Below are 14484 nucleotides of genomic sequence, written 5' to 3'. Positions count from 1 at the left end.
ACTGGTTCCATGAACAAAGTCTTTAAGAAGCATTACTTTAAAAGCACAGTAATTAGAGACTTCTGGCCAAGATGGAGGTGTAGGTAGACACATTGTGCCTCCTCGAACAACCAAAATAAGGACAACAACAATTTAGAAACAGAGTAACAACCAGAACTGACAGAAAATTGAACTGTATGGAAGTCAGACAACCAAAGAGTTAAAATAGACACATTCATCTAGACCAGTAGGAAGGGCAGAGTTGGGCAGGTGGATGGAGAGGGGTCATGGCACAAAAAGTGGTGGCACTGGGCGAGTAAGGCAACCCGGGTGTGCAAGACTGCAGTGGGCAGAGCCTGGGCACAAAGGCGGCAGCTGGCAGAGGCCGGGTGAAGGGTGGCAACAGGCAGATCCAGCGAGGAGGTGATTATGAAGCAAGGCACTACTCTCAAAGGCTGACCAGGTGGTCCCACATTTGCACGCAGATAAACCATGCAAAATTGGGGAGCAAGAGAGACCTCGCAACCCAGGGTCCCAGCGCCAGGAAATAGAGTGTCGGGCACTGACTGAAAACACCTGTGGGGGTTGAGGTACAGGGAGAGACTCCCAGCCAGCCTCACAGGTGAGTTCACTGGAGAGACCCACGGGGTCCTAGAACGTGCACAAGCCCATCCACACAGGAATTAGCACCAGATAGGCCCAGTTAGCTTGGGGGAAGTGGTGTAAGGGACTGAAATCCAACTGAGAGCAGAGCAAGCGCCATTGTTCCCTCAGACCTGGTCCCCACACACAACATCACAACCTATCAACTGGGTTGCCCTGCCCTGGTGAATACCTAAGGCTCTACCCTTCATACGTAACAGATGCGACAAGACTAAAAAAAAAAAGAGGCCCAAACAGGAGAACAGATCAAAGCTCCACAGCGAATACAACTAAGTGACCAAGAGATAGCCAACCTATCAGATGCACAGTTCAAACCACTAGTGATCAGGATGCTCACACAATTAGTTGAATTTGGTCACAACTCAGATGAAAAAATGAAGGCTATGATAACAGAAGTGAAGGGAAATGCACAGGGAACCAATAGTGATGGGAAGGAAACTGGGGCTCAAAACAATAGAGTGGACCAGAAGGAAGAAAGAAACAACCAAACAGAAAAGAAGGAAGAAACAAGAATTCAAAAAAATGAGAGGCTTAGGAGCCTTCAAGACAACTTTAAACGTTCCAAAATCCAAATTATAGGGGTACCAGAAGGGGAAGAGGAAGAGCAACAAGTGGAAAAGTTATTTGAACAAATAAAGGAGAACTTCCGCAATCTGGCAAAGGAAAGAGACTTCCAGGAAGTCCAGGAAGCTCAGAGAGTCCCAAAGAAGTTGGACCCAAGGAGGAACACACCAAAGCACATCATAATTACCAAGATTAAAATGAAGAAGAAAATCCTAGAAGCAGCAAGAGATAAGGAGACAGTCACCTACAAAGGAGTTCCCATCAGACTGTCAGCTCATTTCTCAAAAGAGGCCTTGCAGGCAAGAAGGGGCTGGAAAGAACTATTCCAAGTCATGAAAGGCAAGGACCTACATCCAAGATTGCTCTACCCAGCAAAGCTTTCATTTAGAATGGAAGGGCAGATAAAGTGCTTCTCAGATAAGGTCAAGTTAAAGGAGTTCATCACCACCAAGCCCTTATTTTATGAAATGTTACAGGGATTATCTAAGAAAAAGAAGATCAAAAACATGTATAGTAAAATGACAGAAAACTCACAATTATGAACAACTACACCTAGAACAAAAACAAAAGCAAACTAAGCCAACAACTAGAAGAGGAACAGAACCACAGTAATGGAGATCTCATGGAGGGTTAGCAACAGGGGAGTGGGAGGAGGAGAGGGGGGAAAAGGTACAGAGAGTAAGTAGCACAGATGGTAGGTAGAAAATAGGGGGAGGGTAAGAATAGTATGGGAAATGTAGAAGCTAAAGAACTTATGACACATGGACATGAACTAAATGGGGAGAATGTGGGTGGGAGAGGGTGAGCAGGGTGGAGGGGAATGAAGGGGGGCAAATGGGATGACTGTAATAGCATAATCAATAAAGTATATTTAAAAAACACAGTCATTATTACATATTTCAATCTGATGATACGATCAGATCTTCTCTTATATAAGCATGGCTATGTTTTTAAGTTTCTGTGATGACATTCACTAATGCTTGAGTGTATATATTAGAAAGACTTGGTAGAAGAGACAGGTATGTGTAAGTAAACCTCAAAGAAGTTCATAGAATTAAATAAAGATCAGCACCTACAAGGGGGAACAAAAACACTCAGACAAACTCAAAAGATGAACTGGGAAAACATCTGCAAGTCATGATAGACAAAAGCCTTATTTCAAAGAGCTTATTTCATACAAATCAGTATGAAAAACAACTACTTTCCAAAAGGTATACAGACAGAAGGCAGTTTTCAAATGATTAATATACATAGGAATGACGGTAGCTCACTGTTAAGAAAAGAAAAAGACTAAGTAGGCATCAAATAAAGCAGGAATAGTAATATGTTAATTGTCAAATCTAGGTGCTAGGTACATGGGTGTTTGTAGTAACATTCTTTTAACTTTTCTATGGGTTTGATAACTTTCACACGAAAGCACTGGAAAACCAGCATTGGTGAAGATGTGGAGAAACAGACCTCTTGTCCTTTATTTCTTTTGAAGGATTCTCAGAATCTAAATCTGCATTAACAGGTGTACTTTTAGCAGTTCTGCTCCTAGGAACTCACCTTACAAAAGTGTACCAAAACGGTACCCACAAAACACGCCAAGAAAAAGTGCAAGAAATATGTATAAGAATGTTTTTGTGAGACCATTTAAGATCTTGCTTCCCAACACTGTCATCAATTTGGCTCAGGAAAATCTTACAAAGATAAAAAAAATGTTTTAGCAATGTGAACTCTATTATAGTGAAAAACAAACAAACCAACAAAACAAAACACCTACCAATAACCCAAGATTCCACCAAAAGGATGCCAGTTAAATAGAGTATGATATATCCATACAAAGGGATACTTATGAAGTCATTTATATAGACTTACTGTCTTAAAATAATAGATAAATGTTACTTTCTCTTTTTTCTCTTAAAAGTAACCACTAAACAAGGACAACAAGAAATAGAGAAACACAAACTCCATCATCAAAAACTAGGGGTCACATTTAAGTCAACAAAATAATGAGAAAAGACACCTAAATGAGGTAAAAAACAAACAAGGGTGTGGGGAGACACAAAAATTCACCTGAGGCTGCATATCTCAGATTAAGCTTCTGCAAACTAGGAGACACCTCCTCAGGGGCAAAACCAGGAACCCTGTGTTTGGGACACTGCTAAAGGAGGTCAGGAGTAGTGGCAGGAGTTCCTTGGACCCAGCAGGGTGTCCAACCCGTGGCCTGCAGGGCACAAATGGCCCAGGATGGCTATGAATGAGCCCCGACACAAAACTATAAATTTACTCAAAACATTATGAGATTTTTTTTGTGATTATGTGTCACAGTGTATTTAATATGTGGCCCAAGACAACTCCTCTTTTTCCAGTGTAGCCCAGAGATGCCAAAAGGTTAGACACCCCTGCTGGTATGGCATCAAGGAGAACAGGAAGATGGGGACAAATAAAACATGGCAGGCACTTCTAACCAGTAATTGGGTGTGAGGCAGGTTGGAATAGAAAGAAATAATTGTAAGTGACCTTATAGCTGCAAAGTTTGATAGGAGAGGAAAAATGAAAAATAACTTACTTACACAATTCCATGCAACAATAAACTTCACAGATTACCATGAAGAATTCCTGCTACTATAGACTATAGCAAAAGTCACCCCCTCCCATCTCCTGCAAAGGTGAATACTAGGCCCTGACCACTGTAGCTCGGTTGAGAGTTGTCCCGCAAAGTGCAAGGCCACTGGTTTGTTTCCTGGTCAGAACACATGCCCGGGTTGCATGCCTGGTCCCTGGTCAGGGCATGTGCAAGAGGCAGCTGATGGATGTTTCTCTACCCCTTTTCCTCCTCCCTTCCCTTCTCTCTAAGAATAAATAAATAAAATCTTAAAAAAAAAGAATTTTATAAAAAAAGATGAATATCAGCATTAATAACATCAATATAAGTACCAAAAAACAAACAAACAAAAAACAAACCATAAGAAGGAAACAGAAGAGCAAAAAAAAAATGCTGGCAAAGGAAGTGATGAAAACTTTGACTGCGATGAACTGATGAACGTTTCAGAAACACTTCTCAAAAACTTTCCAGAAATAAAAAACATATTCATAGAAAGAAGAGAACACTCAGGAAAAAATTATCCAAACTATCAATATTGAATGTCTCCTAAAAAAGTTTGAGCTTTCAAATGAAAGAGAAATTCCTTTGGGCAAGAAAAAAAGTGACATATAAAAGGAAAAGAAGTAGGCCCGCCTTAAATTTCTCCCCAGCATTCAATGCTCAAGAAATATGATCCCACAATTTTACACTCAGCCAAATGATTCTTAAAAATTTAAAGGCAACAGAAAAAAAACAAACTTATAAAAGAAGTAAGAATTCAGGGACTACACCATATTTTGCCGTGTATAATGAGCATTCTGTTGCCCAAATTTTTGAGGGAAAAATAAGGATGCACATTATACACAGGTAGTACTAATTCCATATCTATATAAACATTTTTAATTCTTTTATTTATGGTTAGGCATTAAAAGTGTAACTCTACAAAGCAATAATGACATCTGTATGCAAAATAATAACCCAGAATACAATAATTGGTTTTATTTCTAAATATAAATAAATAATTGAATTAAAAATTAAAACAAAAGATATTTTTCCTGAAAGTTTGGGCCAAAAATGTGGGTGCACACTATACACAGGGGCACATGGCAAAATATGGTAGTTTCCAAAGCCTTTACTTGAAGGAACTTCCAAAAATTTTAGTCAACCACAAAGCAAATGGAGAAATTACAGCCAAAGAACTGATGGTGAGCACTGACTCTATTTTACTACAAGTCTAAGGCTAGTACAGATACAGATACTAGATTTATGGTTACAGAACAGTAGGTAAATATTGTAAATCCTGAAAATGTAGAAACAAAAGTACCAAAAGCTGGGATGAAGTGGGAGCAAAGATCGATGGTACTATATAAACACACTGATATTCTTATCTTTCATATCCAGGAGTCAAAATATAATAATTCAAAGCTGATGATTCAAGTTATAGAGATACAGGTGTATTCAGAAATAAATTGATTGTAAAAAGTGTAAGGAAAAACCACTTGTTTTTCATCATTAAATAGTCATTAAAAAGATCGAGGAAGCTTTATACATGTCTTATACTGACATTCTTAAGATATAATAAGTAAAACATTTTTTAAAAACAAGAGATATGATTGTAGGTACAGAGGTACTTCAGCATGAAAGAAAAGTTCTCTGGAAAAGAAAATGTTTGTTTTTAGCTCTCAACTTAAAAATGAACGTTAACTGCTTTTATTCCAATTTCATGTACTCACCAGTATAAATAGAGGCTTCTCTAGCAGCCACAGGCATGTTGGAGGTATTGGCTACCAAAGCTGTCCTCTTCATAATTGACTCCACCTTACCATCAACTTCCATTGTGAGCTAGAGGCAAACATCTATTAGTGATCTTATTTCTAAATAGAACATTGTATCCCTTTTTACAACTTGTCTAAATTTAATGTCTTCTCATCAGTGTTGCCAAATAATATTCCCCATCATTCCAACCTCTTTTCCCTGTCCCACTATGCTGTAAAAACAGTATCCATTATTTCCATTCACTAAGTGAAATCCATTATTTTATGGAAAAAGGAATATTACTACAGCAAACCTAGTAAATCATATAAAGCCTATTGTCCATTTTATCTTTCTCCCAGCTACTGAAAATCACCAGACCACAAAAAGAAACTTTCAAGTGTCAGGCTAAAAAACTCAAAATTCCTTTCCTTAAATACACAAAATTGGATTACAAACATAATTAGAAAATTCCTCAAAAGGTCCTTGACAAATGAATGAGAGCAATGCTCCAGCTCTAACACAAAGCAGCATTAGTTGCCAGTGAAAGTTGATTTGTAGTATTTTCTCTAAAATATTATTTGAAATTCTATAGATACGGACCTCTGGAAAGTCACGGAGGACTTCAGACATCTCATTTCCTCTTTCACCACATCCTACATAGATAATCACATCGCTGTTGGAATACTTGGACAGAGACTGCGATATCACTGTCTTTCCACAGCCAAAAGCCCCAGGGATTGCAGTAGTTCCTCCCTGCACACATCTGAACAAAGAAAACCAAGTGTGAATTACTTTATTTGCTAATAAATACTAGTAAATAAAACAGGTAAGTGGCACAGAAATATAAGTTAAAGAAAGAAAGCACTTTAAAATATTTTCATCTGTACTATAGATATATATATATAATTAGTCCCCTAGTTTGTATCTATAATGTTTGTTAATCACTGATCATCCATCTCTATCATTTTTAATAGCTGAAAAGTGAAAGTGTATTCCACAAGATACCTTAGGAAAAGGGATACAAAAACAAGTAAGATAAATAAAATAGTACTAATGATATTCTCAATGCTTACTGAAATTAGTTCATGGAAGGATAATATATGAATTAAAGTTAAAAATATAAACAACTTTTGAAAGTTGTCTCCTGAGGCAAAAAATAAGACCTAAAATTCACATCTCACTGTGAATGAACAAAGACTTCTGGCAAAATGTTAAGTCAATCCCCTTTTATCCATCCAATAACTATTCACAAAGTCCTTCCAGGGCACTGAAAACTGTGCTTGGAAATGTTAGAAAGACAACAGTAAATAAGATAAGCATGTTTCTGTACTCAGAGTGCTTACATTCCAGTGGGGTAAACTGCCATCAGTTGGGATCACAGTATATGTAGCAGCCACTTTCAAACTTTCCCTAAAACGTGGCAGTGGAGAATGGAATAATCTGAAGGACAGAGCAAAGAAAATGTTGCAGGGTGTGTGGGCTCACACACTCGGTGTGTGAGACGTGGGCTGGGAGTGTCTGAAGGACAGAGCAAAGAAAATGTTGCAGGGTGTGTGGGCTCACACACTGGGTGTGTGAGACGTGGGCTGGGAGTGTCTGGGCAGGAGAAATGAGACGTAACACTAAGGGAAATTTCTTTGTAATGTGCTTTATCATAAAAATTCACTGAAATATTGCATCCTTAATAATACTAGACTTTCTTCCAATATAAAATACTAAGCATTAAAATCTTTTCTCCTCCAAACCTTTCAGTGACTGGTAAATTGAGAAGGCACGCCCATTCACCCCATGGCTTTATATACCTCTTTCAAATAATTATTAACCTGGGGAGTGGAGACAGGGCTGGGTGTGCCCTGGTTTAAAGTTTAGCGATCTACTGTGGTTAGTGCCGGAAGTGCTATCGTAGGAAAACACCGAAGTATTGTAGGAGCACACAGAAAGGAGGACAAGGTCTAACACTGGATTGGAGTGGGGTTTGGAAAGTCTCCCTGAAAGAAGCTAAGACCTGAAAGGAAACATATTAGCCAGATAAAATAAAGTAACATTTTCAGCAGAGGGAAGAGCATGGCCAAAGATCCAAGAGGGAGCACAGCCTAAGAAATTAACAGTCTTCAATATGCCTGGAATATAGTATGTAAGGAAGCAGCTGAGCAGTTAAGTGGTTGAGACAATACTGAAAGGTAAGTAATGGACACATCATGAGTGGCTATGTAAGGGCTTAAGGAGTACGTATTTAAGAGTAATGAAGAACACTTAAGGATTTCAAGCAAAATAGTGCAGGATCAGGCATGTGCTTTAAATGGGTCACTATATAATACGGACAACCACTTAGAAAGAAGGCAAGACTGGAGATAGTAAGTTTGATGAAATGTGATTAGGCTAAGAAATTACCTTAATTAGGAATTAGGGTAAGAGCCTTAATCAGGATCATGGAGTAGGGATGAAAGATGTAGATAAAAAATATTTAGGGAACAGAATGAAAGCACTTGTTCAATAATTAGATGTGGGAGGGTAAGAAAGATCCTTGAGAGAAGTAGCAGACTTTAGATTAGGCATTCACTGGATGGATGATAATGAGATTTGTTGAGAGAGGCAACAAAGAAAGATGAACAAGTTTCAAGGAAGGAAGTGGTGATTAAGATGATTATTTTAGTTTTGAACATACTGACTCTGAGGCATCTGTAGGATATTTAGAAAGAGAGGCATAATCAGAAGTATTTTTATATGAGTCTGGAACTTAGAAGGAATTTAGGATGAAGAAACAGATTTTGGAGTCCTTACATATACAAACGAGTATTAAAGTCACGAGAATGGATAAAGTCATCCACAGAGGGTAAGATATATAATGATGAGAAAAAAAAAACACCCTAAAAGAGGAAAAACTCTTAAGAATTATCAAAATTAAGGGAGAATAAACCTGCAATGAAGAATCAGAACTTGTGGACAGAAGCTAATAGGACAAACAAAGAAGAAGGTATTTCAAGGAGGAATGAGAAGAAAGAAATATCTAACCATTACGGGAATTAAGAAAATACTAAAACTTACTTATTGAATTATCAGCATGGGAGTGACTGATGATGTTAATGAGAGTAGTTTCAGCTGAGCAGTGGAGCCAGGAGCAGAGTCATATGGTGAACCAGAGTGGGAAAAGTGGAAACAATGACTCATTCTTTCCACAGGTGTAGCTGTGAAAATGAGGAAATAGTGGAAGGTAAAAGGGGGAAAGAGTAAGATGGTAGTTTCTTTTATTTTTTTTTTTCATTAGATGGGTGATAAAGGAAAGATAATTGACACAGGGAGGTCTGAGGAGACAAGAGGTGGGATGAGCTGCAGAAAGAAAAAGCAGGGATGAACAGGAATGGATGTTAAGTCAGCCTGGTGGCAGGAAATTGAAGGAGTTCCAAATCTACTGGTCTGTAATTTCTTTCTCAAGGATCTAGCACAACCATTTGTTGAGAATAAAGCAGAAAGAACAGTGGAGTTAAAGATCAGAGGCAAGTGGAGAGGTTTCAAATGGGATCCAGAGAATGATGATTACGGAACTGCAGAAGGACTGCTATACTGTAATGAGATATATCAACTTGCACTGACTATTTTATTTTCTTAGAAGCCTGTATATAGACTTGGGAGAAGGAGATAACTGATTTATAGTTGGAATTTCACCAGGTAGGTGTGACAGAAGAAAAAGGAACCATAAAATGTGTAAAAGTGATAGATTATTAACAGAACAATTCCAAGGGTAGGTAGGTCTGAAGGGTAAGAGGCTAAAGGGTAAGTGGGATATATATGGGTTTGGTGGTTAGAGGTTAAGGGAATTACTGGATCCTACCTTCAGTCTTTTTGCAAATTAAATGAAGTCATTTGCTGAAAGTAAAGTAGGGTATGGTAAGGACTGAGATGTAATGAGAAAGGAGGTTTTTGGGTAGTTGATGAAGAAAATGGCAAAGACCAGATTGCTGGGAAGCACAGAGAGTCCAGTTTATTTTAGAAATCCTCAATTTATAGTGGCACCAATCTACTAATTCTTGGATAATTTAAGAAAACACTGGTGATATATAAATGTATTTAATTCACTATTATTTCTCTAGATAAATTTTTAAAAAGACTTCATATTTAGAGAGAGAAGGGAAGGGAGAGAGGAAGACAGGGAGAGAAACATTGTTGTGAAAGAGAAACACTGACTGGCTGCCTCTAGTACACACCCCGACCAGGGACCAAACCCACAACCTAGGCATGTGCCTTGACTGGGTATTGAACCAGCAACCTTTTGCTTTGTGGGACAATGCCCAACCAACTGAGCCACACTGACCAGGGCTCTAGATAAAACTTCTCATAGGCTAGCACATAAAATCTTTACCTACAGCTCTGGCTGGTGTAGCTCAGTGGATTGAGTATGTGCCTGCAAACCAAAGGGTCGCCAGTTCAATTCCCAGTCAGGGCACATATCTGGGTTGTGGGCTGGTCCCCAAGTAGGGAGCATGTGAGAGGTAACCACATGTTGATGTTTCTATCCCTTTCTTTCTCCCTCCCTTCCCCTCTCTCTAAAAATAAATAAATAAAATCTTAAAAAAAAAAAAACCCCAAATCAAAAACCTTTACCTATAAAAAGTAAAACAATAATGACATATAATAACTGAGTAAAAACTGGGACACAGCTCAAACTTACGGAAAAAGGGCATCAAGGACTCTCTGGCCAGTCAACAAAGGATGATTAGCCGGCAGCTTCTCAGTGACAGGTCGAACTTGACGTACAGGCCATACCTGGACCATGCTGAACTTCTCCTTTATACCTTCAAATTCAAGCTCCAACACAACATCCTATAAAAATACATTAGCATTTGAAGTACAGTCAAAGTTATTAACATTTATTCCTCTAAAATCAAAGTAACCCAAGATTCTTCTTGGGGATAGGATAGGATGGTGTTATGTGGAAATGGGGAGGGAGATTCATACTTTTTATTGTAAATCTTTATGTTCAGTTTTAATTTTTAAAAACAGTTTAGGAGTTACTAAGAATGAGATAGCTCAAGTAGTAGAGCAATAGGTAAATTATTTGGATATACACAGACAGAAGTCCTGAAGTATAAAGAAGATAGATACTCCTGGGACTGAGAGAGATGACAAATAAATGTTTTCACAAATCACTTTTTATTCTGACTTCGGCCAAGACAGAGGCATAGGTAGATACACTTTGCCTCCTCCCACAACCAAAAGAAAAACAACAAAATTAAAAACAAAAGACAACCAGAACTGCCAGAAAATTGAATTGTATGGAAGACCAACAACCAAGGAGTTAAACATTCATCCAGCCCAATAGGAGGGGTGGAGAGCATGACGCCTGGCAAGGTAGCAGCCAGAGGACTTGGCAGGCAAGGTGGTGGCTGGTGGTCCCACACTTGTGTACAGATAAACCAGGAGGAACAACTGGGAAGTAGGACAGACTGTGCAATCCAGGGTTCCAGTGCGGGGAAAAGAAAGCCTCAAAACCACTGGCTGTAAAAATCTGTAGGGGTTGCAGCAGCAAAAGAAACGTCCAGCCTCACAAGAGTGTTTGTTGTAGAGACCCATGGGGTCTGAGAATGTACATAAGCCCACCCAGCTGAGAGTCAACCCCAAAGGGCCCAGTTGGCTTTTGGGTAGCAGGAGAACTGACTGAAAGCCAGTTGAGAGCCAAAAAAGTGGCACTGTTGCCTCTCTGACCCCTCCCTCACATACAGCACCACAACACGGCAGAGAGGGTTGCCCTGCCTTGGTGAACACCTCAGGCTTTGCTCTGTACAATGAAACAAGTACACCAGGACAAAGAAATAGGGTCCAAATGAAAGAAGAGATCAAAACTCCAGAAAAGAACTAAGAGACAAGGAGATAGACAACCTATATTAGATGCACAGTTCAAAGCACTGGTAATCAGGATGCTCATAGAAATGTTTGGGTATGGCCCCAAAAGAGAGGGAAAAGTAAAGTCTATGAAAAGTAAAATAAAGAAAAATATACAGGGAACCAACAGTGAAGGGAAGGAAACCAGGACTCAAACCAAAGACTTGGAGCAGAAGGAAGAAATAAACATTCAACTGGAATAGAATGAAGAAACAATTCAAAAACATGAGGAGAGGCTTAGGAATCTCTGAGACAACTTTAAATGTTCCAACATCTGAATCACAGGGGTGCTTAAAAGAGGAGAGGGAAAGTAAGAAATTGAACACTTATTTGAAAAATAATGGAGAACTCCAATCTGGCAAAGGAAATACGCTTCCAAGAAGTCCAGGAAGCTCAGAGAGTCCCAAAGAAGTTGGACCCAAGGAGGAACACACCAAGGCACACTGTAATTACAATAGTCAAGATTAAAGATAAGGAGAGAATCCTAGAAGCAGCAAGAGATAAGGAGACATTCACCTACAAAGGAATTCCCATCAGACTGTCAGTTCATTTCTCAAAAGAAACCTTGCAGGCAAGAAGGGGCTGGAAAGAAGTATTTTAAGTCATGAAAGGCAAGGACCTACATCCAAGATTACTCTACCCAGCAAAGCTATCATTTAGAATGGAAGGGCAGATAAAGTGCTTCCCAGATAAGGTCAAGTTAAAGGAGTTCATCATCACCAAGCCCTTATTATATGAAATGTTAAAGGGACTTATCTAAGAAAAAGATAAAAAACATGTATAGTAAAATGACAGCAAACTCACAATTATGAACAACTATACCTAAAACAAAAACAAAAACAAAAGCAAACTAAGCCAACAACTAGAAGAGGAACAGAACCACAGAAATGAAGATCACATGGAGGGTTAGCAGCAGGGAGTGCAGGCGGAGGTTGGGGGGAGAATAGGGGAAAAGTTACAGAGAATAAGAAGCATAAATGGTAGGTAGAAAATAGACAGGGGGAGGTTAAGAATAGTATAGGAAATGGAGAAGCCAAAGAACTTATATGTACGACCCATGGACATGCCAGTGAGTTACAGCTAGCTCATTGCCCACTATCCCACCTCTTACTCCTTATTCTCTATATGTTATAGAGTACAAACTTATTCTTGTGAAATATTAAAAAATTATCTCATCACATTTTATTGGGAAAAATGATACATTACAATGCCCTTCTCAATAGTTACCTTCATACCCATGAAGACTATTAGGGATCTAGTATATTTGATATGAAGCAACGATCAATAACATTGAAGGATTAAGTTTTAAATGGCTCGATCACCCACTAATTCATATACTGTAATCTATTATGCAGTGTTAGGCAGGATGATAATAAACCAAGGCAAGGAGCGGGAGGGAGAAGTGCCTCACTCATTGACCCAGAAGTCCTGAGGCTGGTCCAATAAGTTTGCCAGGTGTTCCAAAAATCACAAAAACCATGACCCTGCAGGAGAGGAGCCCTTGAAGTTCTATATGTATTATTTCCACTAGCTGGGAAAAACAAGCTTTGAAACTGTGTATTCATCCCAAGGTCTGGAAGGGGAGGAAGAAGGGGATCCTAGAAGCTGGTTACAAGCATTAAAACCCTTACGATCCTAACAGTTGGGGCACTCAGACTAGCTGGGTACCTGCTTGCAGCTTTGTGTTCAAGTGTACTTCACAAATAAACTTTTCTAATTTCCACTATACATGTTGCTTCTTGCTTGAGTTCTTCTCTTGTGATTAAGGCAACAACTGAGGAGGGGTAGCCCTCTAACTTGGCTCTCCTGGTAACAGTTATCTTCATACCCACAAAAAGTAGTAGGGATTTAGTGTATTTGATATGATGCAGCTACCAATAACATTAAAGGGCTAAGTTTTAAATGGCTCACCCAAAAATTCATATACTATAGTCCATTAGGCAACTAATTATGTGACTATAAACTGATAATTAAATCAAAGTCTATTCTATATCCAAAGAATCAGGGCTTCTTAATGGAGGTTAAGTTAACAAGATAGGAAAATACTGTACTAGATATTCCTCTCTCTTGTACACCTGAACCTAATATAATATTGTACGCCAACCATATTTTAACATTTTTAAAACCATGTTTTTGTATTCCAAGCTCAAGTTTAAATTAAAAAGGTTAAATAAAACAATTCTACAAAAATTACCTAAAAATCTACACATTAAATAACAATTGTCTAACTATTTAGGGCACTAAAGCTGGACAACAAGCATATATACATAGGACCACCCTTTGAGATAAAGTTTACATGATACTTACAGAGGTATCATAATTTCCAGGTGGAGCGATGTAAGTTACAGTTCCTCTGTTTCGTGGGGGTAACATGATTTTGTGTTTGATGAGCGAATTCTCATTGACAATTCCATAAATATCTCCACCAGTGATGTGACTACCAACCTAGAGAACACATGCATTTGTTGTTTAATGTTCAAAGAAACATGAGGTAGACTCACACTTACTATTTAAATCATTTGCTGTTGGGAACTGCCCTGCCTGGTTTCAGAAGCTGTACCCCCCCCCCCAGCCCCCCGCCAAGGATAAGGCTGAGGGAGTGACCTTCGGACCATAAGCCACTAAGAAGGCAAAGCTTATCTCCCTGGCAGGAGTGCCACTTCTCCTTTTATTTCATCCATAACTGGCCCCCAGTGCTTGGTCGGTTAGCCAATGACGGGTAAGATTCCCTAAAGGGGGGAATGACCTAAGACAGGCACAATCACGTGGGAGGCCCCCAAGGAAGAACTTGGGGGGCTACAGAAAAAATGGTTGACGGACTCTCGCCCTTTGGCTTTGACAAAGCCCCTGAGTCCTCATTGTCTGCGAGAAATCTCCTAATCTCTTGCCTGCCTTACTTCCCTTGCTCCAACTAAGCCTGAAACAATGATGGAGGGTGGTGCAGCCCTGTGCTGGAAAGGGCGGGTTCCCTGGGCAATCAGGCCTAAGAAAGACTATGTAAAATCCTGTGAAAACTGCTTTGTTTGGAATGTTCTCAATTAAATGATAAGGTCCAAGCAATAAGTGAGTTTGTTCCT

General features: G+C 39.1%; 1 protein-coding gene across 3 annotated transcripts in view; it reads right to left on the bottom strand.

The window, feature by feature from the left end:
* The window catches only part of ATP6V1A (ATPase H+ transporting V1 subunit A), a 59615-nt gene that overhangs the window by 15050 nt on the left and 30081 nt on the right, over positions 1–14484 (bottom strand). For all 3 annotated transcript variants that reach the window (XM_028503565.2, XM_028503572.2, XM_028503590.2), the window contains exons 5-8: positions 13715–13852; positions 10197–10348; positions 6131–6293; positions 5509–5617 (exon numbers count right to left, since the gene is read on the bottom strand). In XM_028503565.2, coding sequence (XP_028359366.1) covers positions 5509–5617; positions 6131–6293; positions 10197–10348; positions 13715–13852 — 562 coding nt within the window. The remainder of the gene's footprint in view (positions 1–5508; positions 5618–6130; positions 6294–10196; positions 10349–13714; positions 13853–14484) is intronic.

This window comes from Phyllostomus discolor, chromosome 2, assembly GCF_004126475.2.
Source record: "Phyllostomus discolor isolate MPI-MPIP mPhyDis1 chromosome 2, mPhyDis1.pri.v3, whole genome shotgun sequence".
Classification (NCBI taxonomy): domain Eukaryota; kingdom Metazoa; phylum Chordata; class Mammalia; order Chiroptera; family Phyllostomidae; genus Phyllostomus; species Phyllostomus discolor.
This window is presented reverse-complemented; position numbering and strand designations above follow the sequence as displayed.